This window comes from Corythoichthys intestinalis, chromosome 19 (genome assembly GCF_030265065.1).
Source record: "Corythoichthys intestinalis isolate RoL2023-P3 chromosome 19, ASM3026506v1, whole genome shotgun sequence".
NCBI lineage: Eukaryota > Metazoa > Chordata > Actinopteri > Syngnathiformes > Syngnathidae > Corythoichthys > Corythoichthys intestinalis.
In genome coordinates, this window is record NC_080413.1 from 39,370,213 (window position 1) to 39,384,909 (window position 14,697).

At 40.1% G+C, this 14,697-nt stretch overlaps 1 protein-coding gene across 1 annotated transcript in view; it reads right to left on the bottom strand.

Annotated features, from left to right (window-relative positions):
* lama4 (laminin, alpha 4) overlaps window positions 1-9,335 on the bottom strand; it is a 106,561-nt gene extending 97,226 nt beyond the window's left edge. Inside the window, exon 1 of the mRNA XM_057823020.1 lies at window positions 9,061-9,335. Coding sequence (XP_057679003.1) covers window positions 9,061-9,207 — 147 coding nt within the window. The 5' untranslated portion in view covers window positions 9,208-9,335. The remainder of the gene's footprint in view (window positions 1-9,060) is intronic.
* Between the last annotated feature and the right edge of the window lie 5,362 nt (window positions 9,336-14,697).

Genomic DNA, 14,697 nt, shown 5'->3' on the forward strand with positions numbered 1-14,697 from the left:
ATAAGGTCGTCTAGAACCGTTCTGCTGTATGTTCCAAGAACAAGAACCAAGCAGGTTAATGCAGCATTTACTGTAGTTACTATGCTCCTCACCTTGGAACAAGTTACGTGATGGTTAAAAGTGTGGACAAACTGTTAGCTCCTTTAAATCAGGGCTTAAAAACGCAATTGTTTACCGCAGAATATTCATAACTGTCTACATATTTTAAATTTAAATTTAAATTAAAGTTATTCGCTTTTTATTCGGGTTTTTTTTTTTTTTGCATTACTAATTTCAATTATCTTTAAATTACCTTGATGATTTGATGTGATTTTTATGAATAATTTTATTTGCTATTTCAAATGTTTTTGTTTTTAACTTTCTTTTTGATTTAATGTGATTGTATGTGATGTAATGTGAGTCATTTTATCTCTTTCTGGATCTTCATGTGATTTAAAGCACTGTGATTTGCTTTGTGTTAAATTGTACTAAACAAATAAATTTGCCTTGCCTTGCCAATCACAACGCTCAAGTGTTTCCAATTAATCTGTTCACCAACAAGATGTTCCAAACGTTTTTCATTTGTGTAAGTTTTTTATATTTTATTGTTGTTGTTGTTGGTGTTGGTGGTGTTGTTTTATTTTTTCATGCATTCTGCAGGTTCCCATTGGTTTATTTCTTAGTCCCAGCTTTTTAGGCATGTTTTTTACCAGAATCCCATTCAAAATGAAAGTGTTTTTGTCTAAGACCAAAAATAAATATTTTATCCTTAACTGAATAGTGTTTGAAAATCGTTTACAAACCTTGTACTTTGTTTTGATCTGTTTTAAACAACATTCCAACTTCACTGCGTCTGAGCGTAAAAGAATTGGCTTCAAAAGTGAGCACAGTCAGTAACTACATACAGTATTTGACATCTGAGTGTCCCTCCCACTATGCTCTTTATAGAGGATAACAAAGATGACATTCAGCAAGTCACAGTCTTTCGATTGTTCAAACTCCTAAAACAGCCTGTGTGTTGCTGTGATTTGGCTTTAGTATTTCCTCAAGCTATGTGTGTGAGCCACAGTCAGAATAGTATCAAACACAAAAAACATGTCTCATCTCCACAATTGAGTGTTTCTCCTGTAAAGATACCTTGAAAGGTGACTTCAGCAGAGGAGAGTAGTAATGCACTACATTTACTCTGTTACATTTACTTGCATTAGATTGGCGTTGAAGCTTTTAGCTGTGTCAGTAGGGTGACCACTTCCATAGGGTCAAAATGGAGGACATATTTTAAAAAAAGAAAAAAACATCAGACTGGTGGTGTAATTACATCAACAATAAAGTTTTGCACGGTTTATACTGTAGATCATATTTGTGTAACTAAGTTGTAAAAAAATTTTGGGGACAATTTTAGTTTACAGTAGCGTGTTTTCAAATTGCAACATGCCCAAGAAAAAATCTTATTTTGAAACGGTGTTCTGCCAAAATATCATAAACGTTGAAACGTCTAACTCAGGGGTCGGGAACCATTTTGGCTGTGAGAGCCATGAACACCACTAGGGATGGGAATTGATACGATTTTTACGATTCCGATTCCATTATCGATATTGCTTAACGATTCGATTCTTTATCGATTCTCTCATCGATTCTAATTTCAGGAAAAAGAAGAACAAACATTTTGATTGGCATCAAGTTTGTTTAATCAGAAGTCAGTCACAACCTTACAAACTCACAACGAGGTCAAAAGAGGCCCAAAGCCTCAATGTTAACTGTGGCAATAAGTGGCAAATGCACAAGAATGTGTAACATTTTACTGAAACATTTTTCTAATAGAAATAAAAAATATTGGTATATTTTGGCATATAGGTCATTGTTCTGCCTTTGGCAATGTCCCCAAACTTTTTCCTGTGAGGGCCACATAACTTTTCCCTTCTCTGATGAGAGGTCAATTTGTAACAGAAAAAGTGTGACGATTGCAGGAGTGCGTCAATGTAAAAAAAATATTGTTTTTCAGAAAGCCACAATCAAATAACCCTCTGTGGATTCTTCACAGAACAAAAGTAAATAAAATAAAAATAATAATATAATATCATAACAATAAATAATAATAGCACTATTAATTAAATAGATAATAACCAAATAACCCTCTCTGAGTTATTCACTGAAAAAGGCCAGGAAAGAAATAACACTACTGAGGGAGAAAAAAAACTTTAAAAATTCTAAATGCTCTCTGAAATTGTTCAGGGGGCCGGACCAAATATGGAGCCGCGGGCCGTAGTTTGGGGACCCCTGTTTTTATTTACTAGTACTGTATATTGAAATGCATGCCTTTGAGTTTTTATGGTGCTGTCACGCTCAAGTGGTGGCGCCCTTGCGCTTCCTCACGCGAAGAAGAACGCGCTCACGTGAAGAAGAGCGCGCTTATACACGTAGAAGAAGAAATGCCGCATCCAAGCGAGTGAGCGAGTTAGTGAGAAAGGGAAACACTGCCACGAGCCTACGTTCTTTGTTAATGTTTGTAAAATATCTACAGAGCCAACGCCTGTATGTATCATCTTCTGTGTTGTTGTTGTGTGTTTCCACTCGCGATCGGACACTTAAATCCAGTTGTGTAGTGGTTTAAACGATGTGCTAATGCTGAGCGAACGCATGCTAACTGTTTCTTATTACTGTGTTAGCAGCTAATCATCGCTGATTTACGTTGACGCAAACCTGTTTGTTATTGGGGACGAAATTGATTTGTTTCATTTCTATTTTTAGTTTCAAGTGATGGTTGAATAAAGTCAGCAAATTATACCAACGTCTTCTGCATCGTCATTTGGGAGTTTAGCTAGCTGTATAGCCAGGACTGAGCCTTAGCGTCTCGGTGAGGACAGTGCAGTCTTTTCCCTCCCGATGCAGTTATTTCCATCTCGCAATGACTGCAAGTCGCTTTGTTGTAATTTTTCCTCATGAAGTGAAGACACAATTTCGAGCGTTCGAACCTACGTGCTGTCATTGTTATGTTTACGGCAGCAATGCTCGTGCTAAACTATCATACCTACATAACTATCATAACCTTTCATTTTCACCCTTTTTCCTGGTGAAGTGTAGCCAAACTTTGGAGCGAGTGGTTCTTGGCACCATGCTAGTTTGATGCGCCGTGACAACAAGACACGTCACGACGCAATATGCGTCTTTAGGGATCGTTAAAGGGATTGTTAAGGCTTTTTCATTGTGATGTCGAGGCCTCGAAACACTCGGAACCGGTTCCGAATTGGAATCGGATTTCGATTCCCATCCCTAAACACCACATATTTATAAATGTACAGTGGGGCAAATGAGTATTTCGGCAACCACTAATTGTGCAAGTTCTCCCACCTGAAAATATTAGAGAGGCCTGTAATTGTCAACATGGGTAAACCTCAACCATGAGAGACAGAATGTGGAAAAAAAAAAAAGAGAAAATCACTTTGTTTGATTTTTAAAGAATGCATTTGCAAATCATGGTGGAAAATGAGTATTTGGTCAATACCAAAAGTTAATCTCAATACTTTGTTATGTACCCTTTGTTGGCAATAACGGAGGCCAAACGTTTTCTGTAACTCTTCACAAGCTTTTCACGCACTGTTGCTGGTATTTTGGCCCATTCCTCCATGCAGATCTCCTCTAGAGCAGTGATGTTTTGGGGCTGTCGTTGGGCAACACGGACTTTCAACTCCCTCCACAGATTTTCTATGAGGTTGAGATCTGGAGACTGACTACGCCACTCCAGGACCTTGAAATGCTTCTTACGAAGCCACTCCTTTGTTGTCCTGGCTGCGTGTTTGGGATCATGGTCATGCTGAAAGACCCAGCTACGTCTTATCGTCAATGCCCTTGCTGATGGAAGGAGATTTTCACTCAAAATCTCTTGATTCATGGCCCCATTCATTCTTTCCTTTAAACAGATCAGTCGTCCTGGTCCCTTTGCAGAAAAACAGCCCCGAAGCATGATGTTTCCACCCCCATGCTTCACAGTGGGTATGGTGTTCTTCGGATGCAATTTAGTATTCGTTCATCTCCAAACACGAGAACCTGTGTTTCTACCAAAAAGTTCTATTTTGGTTTCATCTGACCATAACACATTCTCCCATTCTCTTCTCTTCTCTTCTGGATCATCCAAATGCTCTCTCGCGAACCGCAGACGGGCCTGAACGTGTACTGGCTTCAGCAGGGGGACACATCTGGCAGTGCAGGATTTGAGTCCCTGGCGGCGCATTGTCTTCCTGATAGTAGGCTTTGTTACTGTGGTCCCAGCTCTCTGTAGGTCATTCACTAGGTCCCCCCGTGTGGTTCTGGGATTTTTGCTCACCGTTCTTGTTGTCATTTTGACGACACGGGGTGAGATCTTGCATGGAGCCCCAGATCAAGGGAGATTATCAGTGGTCTTCTATGTCTTCCATTTTCTAATAATTGCTCCCACAGTTGATTTCTTTACACCAAGCGTTTTACCTATTGCAGATTCGGTCTTCCCAGCCTGGTGCAGGTCTACAATTTAGTCTCTGGTGTCCTTCGACAGCTCTTTGGTCTTGGCCATAGTGGAGTTTGGAGTGTGACTGACTGAGTTTGTGGGCAGGTGTCTTTTATACCGATAATGAGTTAAAACAGGTGCCATTAATACAGGGAACGAGTGGAGCCTCGTTAGACCTCGTAAGAAGAAGTTACATCTCTTTGACAGCCAGAAATCTTGCTTGTTTGTAGGTGAGCAAATACTTATTTTCCACTCTAATTTGGAAATACATTCTTTAAAAATCAATGTGATTTTCAGTTTCTTTTCCACATTCTGTCTCTCATGGCTGAGGTTTACCCATGTTGACAATTACAGGCCTCTCTATCTTTTCAAGTAGGAAAACTTGCACAATTGGTGGTATGACCGGCTCATGCATTGCCTCAAACAGATTACAAATGACGCACTTGAGAGCTATGAGGCAGAGAAAGGTGTTTTTTTTTTTTTTTGCACGCGACGTGCTTACACTTTGTTTCTTTATTAGCACATTCAGCTTCAACATTAACACAGCGCACGGCTCTCGGCAGGCCGTAACTCTAATTCACCCCTGCATCATGTGAGTAAACATTAGTGGCGCGTGCACTTCAGAGTGCCTCGGATAAATATCAGAATATTACAAAAGGCGAGTGGACACAGGCGTTCATTGGACTGCGCCGTTTATTGGCATAAGCATGACTCCTTCACAACAAACATAAGTCATTTAGTGAAAGCACAACAAAAATAATATCTCAAAAAAAAAAAAATGTTCACAAAAAGAAAAGCGCTTCAATCTGTATTAATGAGGCCCTATTCTCAAACAGTTAAACAACAAAGCAAAGAGAACTGGCATTCCCAATCAAAATAGCTATGCAAAATACACTTAAAACTTACTCAGACTTTGGTCAAACTCTATTCAAACATTTCGTTTAGTTCAACAAATACACTGTATGGCAATATTTTGTCACAATATACAAACTATCAGAGGTCTCGTACGTTGTGAAGCCAGAACTCAAATGACCGTGAAGTACAATGGATGGGAACTACGACGCCAGTCGAGGGACAAAACACACTATTTGGCTTGATTTCTAAATTAATTTAAAACTCGCCATTGACACCTTGTGGTGTATTTCATTCACTATCTTACGTAGTTAAAGACACTGTGGAAGAGCGGCAGGGAGCCCATGTGACGTCCCACTCGGCGACGTCAACAATGGTGAGCTACTAGTTTATTTTTTGATTGAAAATTTTACAAATTTTATTTAAACAAAAACATTAAGAGGGGTTTTAATATAAAATTAGTATAACTTGTACTAACATTTATCTTTTAAGAACTACAAGTCTTTCTATCCGTGGATCCCTTTAACAGAAAGAATGTTTATAATGTTAATGCCATCTTGTGGATTAATTATTATAATAAACAAATACAGTACTTATGTACAGTATGTTGTATGTATATATCCGTCTTGTGTCTTATCTTTCCATTCCAACAATAATTTACAGGGAAAATATGGCTTATTTTAGAGATGGTTTGAAATGCAATTGATTATGATTAATTAGTTTTTAAGCTGTGATTAACTCAATTAAAAATTTTAATCGTTTGACAGCCCTACTAAAAACACAAGTAATGTGTGCATTTTATGTAATTTCATCACTTTTAAAGTACAATAAGTCTCTGTATTCTTTTTAATAACATTGTTATGCTGTTCCTAATTAATGATGAGTATTTCTTATCATTAATGCAACTTCTGGTGCTCCATGGTTTTGCTGATGGCTTTGTAGTCTGGTTGATATTTGGTGGGGTTAAGCTTCATACAGGCATTGAGAAACTTATCCACGGAGCGCCATCTGCACACCGAAACAAGTTTATCCATCGGTAGTGTTTTTTTTCTTTAGCGAATTCAGTGAAGGACTCTTGTTGTCCCTTTCATAGTCAAAACCTTGCAATCACGCTGAACTGGGATAAATAGCTTACATCTGTTGACTCGTTCAAAGTGAGACAAAAAAATGGTGCCACATTTATGTCCTTATGTCCTGCTGAAAAGTACAATACTCCTCGTCTTTTCTTATTTTTGCCATCTTCTCAAAAGGGTTTCTAACAACGCGGAAAACGAAACTGAAATGAGGGAAGTTTATGTCCTGATTTCACGCACATGCGCACATTGGCCGCTATTTTCGACAGCAAAATACAGCAATCCCACTTGAATAGTTGGGCCTATTCTGCGTTGCCTATGCGATTGATAAATAGATAGATAAATACATAGACACAACGACATATATGTTTGCCGTTTTCCCATTAAAATTACTGCGAACCGGCTATTTAGTCGCCGGTGACCGTCGTCGTTTCGCGCAATGCGCAAAGGAGTATAGTGAAGCTCTTTTTTTTGGTTTTTATTAATTAAACATTTGCCTGCGCGCCAGATGCAGCCATCAAAAAAGCCAGATCTGGCTCGCGAGACATAGGTTCCCGACCTCTGGTCCAACTAATGCCCAGTGCGCTTGCGCACGCATGCGCACATCAGTTAAAAGCAGTGAGTACTTATTATTTTCGATTTTATTGAGTCTTTCACCGGTGAAAGATATTTTGGCAGAACAACGGTATTTACTAGGAACATTTGTAACAAACAACATTCTTAAAGGGTACCACGAATAGAAAGAAATGTAGTTCTTAAAAGATAAATGTAAGTACGAGTTATAGTCATTTGATATTAAAACCCCTCTTAATGTCTTCGTTTTAATAAAATTTGTAAAATTTTAAATCAAAAAATGAACTAGTAGCTCGCCATTGTGTTGATGTCGGAGGACGGTGACTTCAACAACAATGGTGACCTACTAGTTAAAATAATTTTACAAAAACTGTTGCCGTCATATTTTCGGGATCCAAGCACCGTATGCCGAAAGGGCGTTCCGGCCCCGGAACTCGCGTTCCAGTCCACTTTCTGTCTTTCCTGTCAAGACAGCTGCTACTACATTACAGTAACTAAAAGCATGACATTGTTTTTTGTTGTAATACAATAACATACTTTGGCAAAATGCATAGGTCTACATTTGAAAATTGAATCTATATGCACATTGTTCATTGTCCCATTAATGTGTTTGGCCTGACATTGTTTGTCAAAATCAGGTGCTCATAAACCTAAGGGATAATTCTGTTTGTTACCTTCACTGGGGTGCATATTTGTGCTTGTTTAGACAAGGTGATTGCCACCTTGCATATTGTTATTATTGAGTTACAGTTTTGCACCAATCATTAATTTATGTCAGAAAGACCAGAGAGAAATGTGACAGCACATCACCCTGAGCCTGGCTGCCTATCTACTTCACCTGACTGACTTGAATGGCCTGGATGGCTGGCTAGCTGGTTGGCAGACTGATTTCCTAACAAACTATTTGGTTTACAGACTGACTGACTGACTGACTGACTTACTTTCATTTCTTATAAAGTATAAATAATTACAAATAGAAGACATTACGAATACTTCATTTGTCAGTATTTTTATTTTGGCAAGAAATCATAATCGATATGGGAAAAATCTGGATTTTCTTGTTAGACAAAATCGAACAGCCCAACTGTCAAGCTAATGTCTACATCTCCCGCTAACTCAAGATAATTTTTTATTCTGTTGTTTAAATGACAACAATTTGATTATTAAATGTCATTTTGCATTAATAAACATATGGAGTTGAATCATGTGAACTTTGGAGCACGGCTTAAACCCAATTTAGTCATGCTAACTCCCCCGGAAGGTCCTTAAAATGGAAAAAATGTGGGGTCATGAGAAAGTCATCCTAACTGAACATGGTATGTCTGTGGGAGTGAGCTGTCCACTCAGAAGACTCAGAGACATACGGAGTGTGACGGAATTGTTTTTGTTCAACATTATAGATGATTTGTAAAATCCTTTATAGATTTTGCATCGTTACTAATACGTAATTAATAATTCCAAACAAAAGTCAACAATCAGTACAGTACATACAGTATATGAGTCACCGGAAAATTAATTATTTTTAAAATCTCAAATTTCAACACTTTAGAACTAAATAAAAATATTAAAAGTGAGGTTTATAGTTTAAAATACAGTTACTATATTATTTATACATCCAGCGCTTCTGTCACTGAATGCACAATTTCAATTTGTGCGCAGAAAAATGGATTTGGCCAGCCATTCAGCATATGTATATTTCAATTCCTTAAACATTTTCAGAAAAATTATTGTCAATAAAGTATTGGCAATGGCATTGAATATGTGAATGCTGTGTATTCAGATTATGGCAACAATGGAAAAAGAGTAAAAACTATATTTTGCCTTCCCCGAGTAAGGGTGGGGCAAAAGCAAGGACAGAATGGAGGAGGCACTAACAAGAGAATATTAAAGCTACCCAAATGTAATGCTAATATATATAACAGATCTCAAGGTTGAACCATTTGGATTTCTCCAAAACAAGCAACACCAATGAAAAAAAAACTCATCTTCATATATTTACCAATGTTCATCCTGCATATAGAAAATACTATTACAGCGGTTTCAAAAGTCAGAAAGTCAGATCAGGCAAGTACACAAAAGAACATTTTCCACTAAGTTTCTTACTTTCAACGATGTCTGTTGCTCTGTTTCAATGCTGACGGCAGAAGATAAACAGGCAATCCCAGAGAGCATGCCGAAAAGGCAGATGTATCGCATAGTGGTCATATTCTGGCTTTGCTTTGTGTTCTCTTTCCTATCTGCCTCTGTCATGACAGCCTGAAAGCGAGGCAATCTCTGCGTCGCTCCCTTTTTCACCGCTCCGATGTCTTGATTTGTCAGTGTGCTTCGTTCTGGCCCATTCTGAGTAGAATAAACAAAGTTGTGTGAACTTCCTCCCACTCTCTCCCCTACTGCCAGCTCTATATCTTCTCACTTGGTGAAACTGCCCTCCCCCACAGTCTGAGTCAGTGTGTCTAAATCACATGCAGATGGAAAGCTTGGACAGGCGAGAACGAGACAAGATGCCAAGTTTGCCATTATCCCGTTGCTACGACGGCATCAAAAAACAATAACATGCATATACATGTACTGTATACTGTATGCACAACTGCTCCCCCAAAAACTTAAGTGTTTAAATAGGTTAGGGCTCAAGCGTCCCGGATCCCTGAACAAGATAAATGGTGTTGCACACTGAGGGGGATCAACACAGAAGGTAACGGTTACTGACTGTCACGTTTCTCGGACGGGCAGGCGGTGTGAACCCAAATGCAGGGAAAGCACAGAGGCGAGGCAGAGAAGCAATGCAAAAAAGGTTTTACTTAAAACTGACAAAAAAACACAGTACAAACAAAAGACTGCAGAATCCAAAAACTCTAAGGCAAACTGGGATCAAACAATTTACTTAGGATCTCAAACACGGGAGAACGAGGGCACAGGAACACAAGGGACTCAAACACTGACATGGACAATGTTGCAACAAGGACGCAACAAAAACGGGGAATTTATATTCACAGACAAGGGGTACGGGACAATGAGGCACAGGTGGGTGATACGAGAGGAAGCAGATTAGTGGATACAAAAGGCAAGGAGGAGGTACAACAGGTGAACTCAATGGGTAATCACAGGGACAAGCCACACTAGGAGGAAACAAACAAATCATAACAGTACCTCCCTGTCCCAAGGGACGGATCCAAGACGTCCTCATGGAAAACAAGGAGTCCCAAAACGGGCGGACAGAAGGGGGCCCTATGCAGGGAGAAAAGTCAGCCCATCAGAGCTAGTCAGGTGGGCATCCAGGATGCCAGATGTGGGGTTACCACATGGAGCGCTCAGGTGGGCGTCCCAGGTGCCAGACGTGGGGTGACTGCACGGATTGCTGGGGCGGACGTCACGGGCGCCTGACATGAGGCTGAAGCACGGGTCAATCATCCGGGACAAGTTTGATTGGCTCAGCTCTCTGTGCAGCCTAGCCGTGGCAGGTAAAGGGAGCGGGCACGTTGTCGCCGTGGCAAAGACTGGGAGCGACGTCATTGCCGGTGTGAAGACCAGGCACAGTAGCGACGTCATCTAGGAGACCAGGCAAGGGAGTTGGCGCAACATCATCGGGGGAACCAGTCACGGGAGCTGGAGTGACATTGTCAGGGCGAAGACCAGGCACGGGACCTGGAGAGATTTCATCTGGGCAAAGATCAGGCAGGGGAGCTGCAGCGAAGTTATCTGGGAGGCCAGGCACAGAAGCTGGAGTGACTCGTTTGGAGAGACCTGTCACGAGAGCTGACGCGACGTCGTCAGGGCGAAGACCAGGGACAGGAGCTGGAGCGAAGTCGTCTGGGAGACCAGGAAGTGAGTCGTCTTGGAGACCAGGAACGGAATTGTCTGGGAAACCAGGAACGGAGTGGTCAGAGAGACCAAGAACGGAAGCGACGGGGAGACCAGGAACGGAAGCGCCGGGGAAACCAAGAGCTAGACGGCGAGGATCATCAGAGGCGGAAGTGTTCGCCGAAACATGCCAGGAAATGAAAACAACCTATAACTATGACTGGAATAAAAGAAAAAAATCAACTAATGTATAAGTGTAGACAAAATGAACCCAATACAACTATTCATATACAGTAGATAAGTTTGTGCTGAGAGAAAAAATACCTTTGCTTGAAAAAAAAATAATAATAAGCAGTGACTCACAATGTTACTCATTACTTGAATTTTTTTTTCATTGGATACTTTTTTACTTGTACTTGAGTATATTTTTGGGATGACTACTTTTACTTTTACTTATTCATTTTGAAGTAACGCTACTCTTACCTGAGTAAAATTTTTGGTTACTCTACCCACCTCTGCGTGCTGGTTTTGTACATAAATTTCTTTAGTTTAGACAGACAGTTTCTATAATGTCCTCTACTTCTCTCAACTTTAATGTTATATAGTTGGAAATTTAACGTGAAGGGAGGCACGAGTGTATGAGACTCAAAATGAAGTGAACAGAGAACATCCGGGCAATTTGAAGTCTCTGCTGGATTGCTTCAGTGGAAATGACCCTCCTCAGTCAGTGTCAGTGATTGGACGGGTTCCAGCCTAGTTGGGCTATTTTCAAAGACTCAGGGCAGGTTGAGAAAATTTGGGCTACTTTTGACAAAATTTGGGAGTTTTAGAAAGAACCGTTTTGATTATTTTAAGCAGATAAACTCTTATGTCTAACACTTTGAAATTCAGATTCACTGTTTTCTTTTTACAGCAGCATCTTCTTTGCTGTAATTATATCTGGCATTTTAGCGCCTCACAGCGCGTGGAGATGCAAACTGCAAGTCATTTCTAATTTTGAGGTACAATTCAACAAAACTATTCTAAAAACAGCATAACATTAAAATGCGTTAGATGCAGTTTCGTAACCTGAAAATTCTGGAAGTAGAGATACGTTTTCAATGTAAATGCCCTAATCTGTTCCAAGCCCCGCAAAATTCAATTATGCATTATAAAATTCTTTTATAATGCATAAAAATACATCACAATATATAACAATTAAATTATTGCACAATAAACATCAAATCAGTTGTGCATAATGTTAGAAACATAAATAGATTAAAGAATAAAAGTTAGTACACTCATGTAAAGCTGTAGGAACACGAGGGGCGATTGAAGAGGACGCTGGGATACACACATACTGTTGGGGCCTCTGCCCCTCCCTCCTGAGAGCTGGGCCACCTCCGGCAGGTGTGCATGATTCATCTAATTCACAGGTCAGACGGGTGGAGCGGCCACAGGTGCAGGCAATCATCATCAGCCACCTTTATAAGCCAGTGGACGCCTCACCTCGTCGCCGGATCAACTTGTCCATTTCCAGCGTCAGTTGCTTCTCGTAATCATTTGAATACTTTTCTCTGTTTCTCGGCTCATGATTTTTTGCTCTCGTCCCAGGACCTGTCTCTGCGCGCCCCATGTCGGAACCTCAAGCCTGATTTTCTTCCCGATTCTTGTCAGCACCCTGCCTGCCTATTTGCTCTTGGATCTGGCAACAAATAAAACATTTTTTGATCACAGTCACTCTGCCTTTGTCTGCTCTTGATCCCCTCCCGTCGTGCAAACCTAACACATACAGTAGAGGTCCCTCTTAGTCAATTGGATGCCGGGAATGCTAGGCAATAACCAATGGCAGAGCAGCTATATGTTATGTTCAGTAAACTCTGGCAGCTGCGAGTAGCAGCCATACTTTTATTTTTCCCGTTGAGGCATGTCTTAACCTAAAAATTTGAAAAAAAAAAAATAATAATGTATGTAGAGACGTTCGTAAATCAGGGTAACACTGTAATACAATGTAGATGGAAATTTGGATATGTTCTATTATTGTTATTGCCTCATCGCAAAATCATAGACTTCATAATAAATTGACATGACACGGGAAACGGGGCCGATCTGTAGGGGGCCTATTTTCAAAAACTTCAAATATTTTCAAAAACCAAAGCTGCTGCCGACCTAAAACCAAAACAGGCACCTACCTTAGGCATGTATGAGTCTCCACGAGCAGCGGCATCAAAAAATTCAAAGTTGTTCTCTTATGAAATCCCAATTATTTATTTTTTATATAAGTATAACAAAACTTTTAAATGGCTATAAAATTCTCAGATTTTACACTAGATGCACAAAAATCACCAAATGCAGATATAATCACCTACATTTTCAGGATCAATAGCAATATTTAAAATAACATAAAAGTTTTTGCCCAAAATACCAACTTATTTTGTTCTTTTATTTACTGCATGTTTTCAACAGCTAATAGATCACTCAATTTTCACGTCAGGGACTCAATACTTGAGGAAAACATGCAGAATCAATGATAAATAATTTATAGATAGATTATTAATAAATTCTATATACAATAGCAACTTATTATAGAATAGAATAGCCCTTTATTGTCATTACACAGTTGTACAATGAAAATGTAGAGCATCTCCCTTTACAGTGCAGGATAAGAGAAGTTAAAATCTCAAAAGTGACTTGCAAGTATAAAGTATGAAATCTAAATAAACATAAATAATAAAATGCCTATGAGATAGTCCAAAAATTCAGGCAGTGCAAATAATCAATGTGTTAACAGGATATGAGCCTCGCCTTTCAACAATCACATAGCCTTTTTCTATGCCTTGCGTTTTCTGGTCAGCTTCCTTGACTTGTATGAGTCCCTTTTCCTCGCCGTCTCCTTTCTGCCCTCCTCGACTCTGCTCTGTTTCCTGCCGGTCGGCCTCTCCAAGGCCTTGTCCTTCCTCGTTTCTGAAGTCACATCCTTGGAGAAGTTCACACCAAAACAGTTGAAGAGGGACCGCCAGGAACTCCAGCTGGTGCTCTTGCGCTTCCTGCACATCAGGGAGTCCCACAGCCACATTCCGAAGGACGCCATGTGGGCCACGGGGATAGATGGCCGCTTGAGAACCAACCGGGCCATTTCCAGCTCTCCCTTGACCTTTTGAACATCTTCAGTCCGTATCCCTGTGTTCCTACTATTCCGTGGTCATGGCAAGGAGCCTCAGCCCGGCGACCGTGTTGGGGTTGACGACCGCCATGATGAGCCTGACGCTCTGCTTTACAATCGAAGAGCACGCCAGCACCTTCTGGATCAACTTGTAGGCAGCCTCTCAGGCTCCTAAAAAACATGTTTGTTTTAGAAAGATACTGTAGGTGTTTTGATTCATCTTTCTTATAAAGTGAATAATGCTGGCCACTTACTTCAGCACCAGGACACCTAAACAGCACCATACAGCAGTTGTTGTGGAAGCTGCCGTAGATGCTCTTCCGAAGGTGCACGGGGTCAAAGTAGATGAAGATCTGCTTGTTGCCATCGGCGAAGGGGTTGGTGTAGGACCAGGTGCCCTGGGGGAGCTCAAGGCTGGCATAGTAGCCAGCTTTGTTGGCGTGGCCGTCAAAGCTGACCGACTGGGAACACAAAGAGCTTTTTCCGCTGAAAATTCTTGTGAATAAATGCTTAAATCCCTGAATTAAAAAAATAAATAAATACATTTTTAAAAAGGCAATTCTTTTACATGAATATGTCGAATGTGCTGCCAGATTAGTCACTGTGGTCGCCCCCTTAGTACAACAAAGAGCTTTTTACGTTGAAAATTCTTGTGAATAAATGCTTAAATCCCTGAATTCATTGTAGATATGGACGTAAAACAGTCTTAAGTCTTCTCGATTCTTGATTAAAAAGCGTAAAAATAATAATAATAATAATAAAATAAAAAAAACAGGCAGCAGGTTTTTTTTACATAAATA